Source organism: Lactuca saligna, chromosome 4 (assembly GCF_052625555.1).
Source record: "Lactuca saligna cultivar CGN05327 chromosome 4, ASM5262555v1, whole genome shotgun sequence".
Lineage (NCBI taxonomy): Eukaryota > Viridiplantae > Streptophyta > Magnoliopsida > Asterales > Asteraceae > Lactuca > Lactuca saligna.
Genome location: NC_136420.1, coordinates 174,301,763 through 174,303,946, shown reverse-complemented (window position 1 = coordinate 174,303,946; position 2,184 = coordinate 174,301,763). Strand labels below are relative to the sequence as shown.

At 38.3% G+C, this 2,184-nt stretch overlaps 1 protein-coding gene across 1 annotated transcript; it reads left to right on the top strand.

Moving 5' to 3' along the window:
- Window positions 1–285: 285 nt before the first annotated feature.
- On the top strand, window positions 286–1,689 carry LOC145043098 (protein LATERAL BRANCHING OXIDOREDUCTASE 1-like). The gene is made up of 3 exons (XM_078991654.1): window positions 286–796; window positions 887–1,217; window positions 1,312–1,689. The coding sequence occupies exons 1-3, from the start codon at window positions 330–332 to the stop codon at window positions 1,618–1,620; spliced, it is 1,107 nt and encodes a 368-aa protein (XP_078847780.1). The 5' UTR covers window positions 286–329; the 3' UTR covers window positions 1,621–1,689.
- Window positions 1,690–2,184: the final 495 nt, after the last annotated feature.

The following is a 2,184-nucleotide window of genomic DNA, read 5'->3' as shown; positions in this document are numbered from 1 at the left end:
CGTACAATAAGGTTCCAAACGAGTCGAGCTTGAGCCCCAAATTAAAAAAATTAAACAAACTGAACTCGAGTGTCGGGTTCAGGTTCAGGTTCAGCCCTAGTTCCGATTACTTAAATCTCTAAACTTAAAAGGTTACTTGTTTTACGTAAAGGAAAAAAACATAAGGATATTTTACATATATTTTAAGTGAGTAGTCGCGATTGTCAGTCATGTATCATGCCCAAAAAGGGGTCTAGATTCATAACAAAGAGCATCGGCATCTTCACCACCACCTTTTAAATACACACATCATTCATAGAATCTCATAATTCATCATATATTCATCGGTCATGGGGGAAGTTGATCCAGCCTTCATCCAGGAGCTTGAACACAGACCTAAATTTGCAGCACTTGAATCCCAAGGAATCCCGCAAATTGACCTCTCCCCTATCATAAACTCATCTACTGCTACTGCGATAGAAGATCTGGTGAATCAGGTCCATGACGCGTGCAAAAACTGGGGATTCTTCCAAGTAATCAACCATGGTGTTCCCATTGAGGTGCGTGAAAAGATGGAGTCGGCAGCAAAGAAGTTCTTTGATCAGCCAGTGGAGGAGAAGAAGAAGGTGAGGAGAGACGAAGAGAATCCATTTGGTTATTATGATACTGAGCAGACAAAAAAAGTGAGGGACTGGAAGGAAGTTTTCGATTTCAAAGTGGAGGTCCCGACGTTGATTCCGACTTCTTCGTATGAATCTAACGATGAACATGCCATAAAGTATCCTAATCAATGGCCTCATCATCCTCCAGAATTGAGGTATTTAATTTTTGACGTCTAAAGATATATATATCCTATATGTTTACTAACAAGATGATCAGTATGTTTAACCATTTCGTTAAAACTCAGGGAAGCATCTGAAGAATATGTTAAAGAAGTTCTTAAATTGTTTTACAAATTGTTGGAATTGATCTCACTGAGCTTAAACCTCACTTCAAACCGGTTAGAGGTCTTCTTCTCCAAGAATCAAACCAGTTTGGCTCGAATCAACCACTACCCGCCATGCCCAGCTCCTGATCTAGCTCTGGGTGTTGGTCGACATAAGGACGTCGGTGCTTTAACGATCTTAGCTCAGGATGATGTAGGAGGTTTGGAAGTTAAGCGAAAAAGCGATGGAGAATGGATCTTCGTAAAGCCAACACCTAATTCCTTTATTGTAAATGTTGGGGACATTATGACTGTATGTGTCGTTTCTTTATAGGTCTGTTTTTGCTTGAATTATTATCAGTTGATTTGGAATGAAGGGCTTATTGTTAGTGTTGTTTTTGATATAGGTATGGAGCAATGGAAAGTACGAAGGTGCGGAGCATAGGGCGAAGGTGAATTCCACAAGAGAAAGATTTTCGATCCCGATTTTCTTCAACCCTGCAAGTTACACTGTGGTGGAGCCACTTGCAGAACTGATTGATGAAAGAAACCCTGCCAAGTATGAGAGTTATAATTGGGGTGAATTCCTTGCCACTTCAGAGCGCAATAATTTTAAGAAACCGGATGTTGGAAACATAGAATTTAATGATTTTAAGAAACATGATAAATTAAAACTTGATGATGTTATTTCTCGAGTTGAGAATGTTGTTATATAAGAACCAATGGTCCTTGTTGTCATGACTGTGGATACCCTTGAATAAAATTGTTTGTTTGTTTGTTTATAAGATCTTTTTATTAAATGTGAAAAAAGTTTATACTTTTTCCGATAAGTTTTCGAGTTAGAGTGGTTCGAGAAAGGACTCGGCAATGGAAACGTGGGCTCGGTGGACACTAGGTCGTGGACTCCGCGTGCCGAGTTTGGCTCGGCAACTCGGTAGAAACTCATCACCGATGAGAGAGAGGGGGAGAGTTTGGAATGTTTAATTTTTTTTTTTTTTTTTGACATTTTTTGGGTCAAACTTATTGTTTTTTTTTTCAAATTTTTTTTTCAAACTTTACCCCCTTTCACCCATATATAAATAACTACTACATCCTACATTTTATACCACTTTATATTCTTCAATTTTCACTCAAACAACAATATTTTTGTGAAAAAATACCTTCAACTTCCAATCCAAAAACTCCAAAAAATACTAAAAGAAACACCCAAACACAAACCCACTCTCACATTTTTCACCTACTTTCGTCCAAAGCCAAAGTGATCTTCCGATATACATACC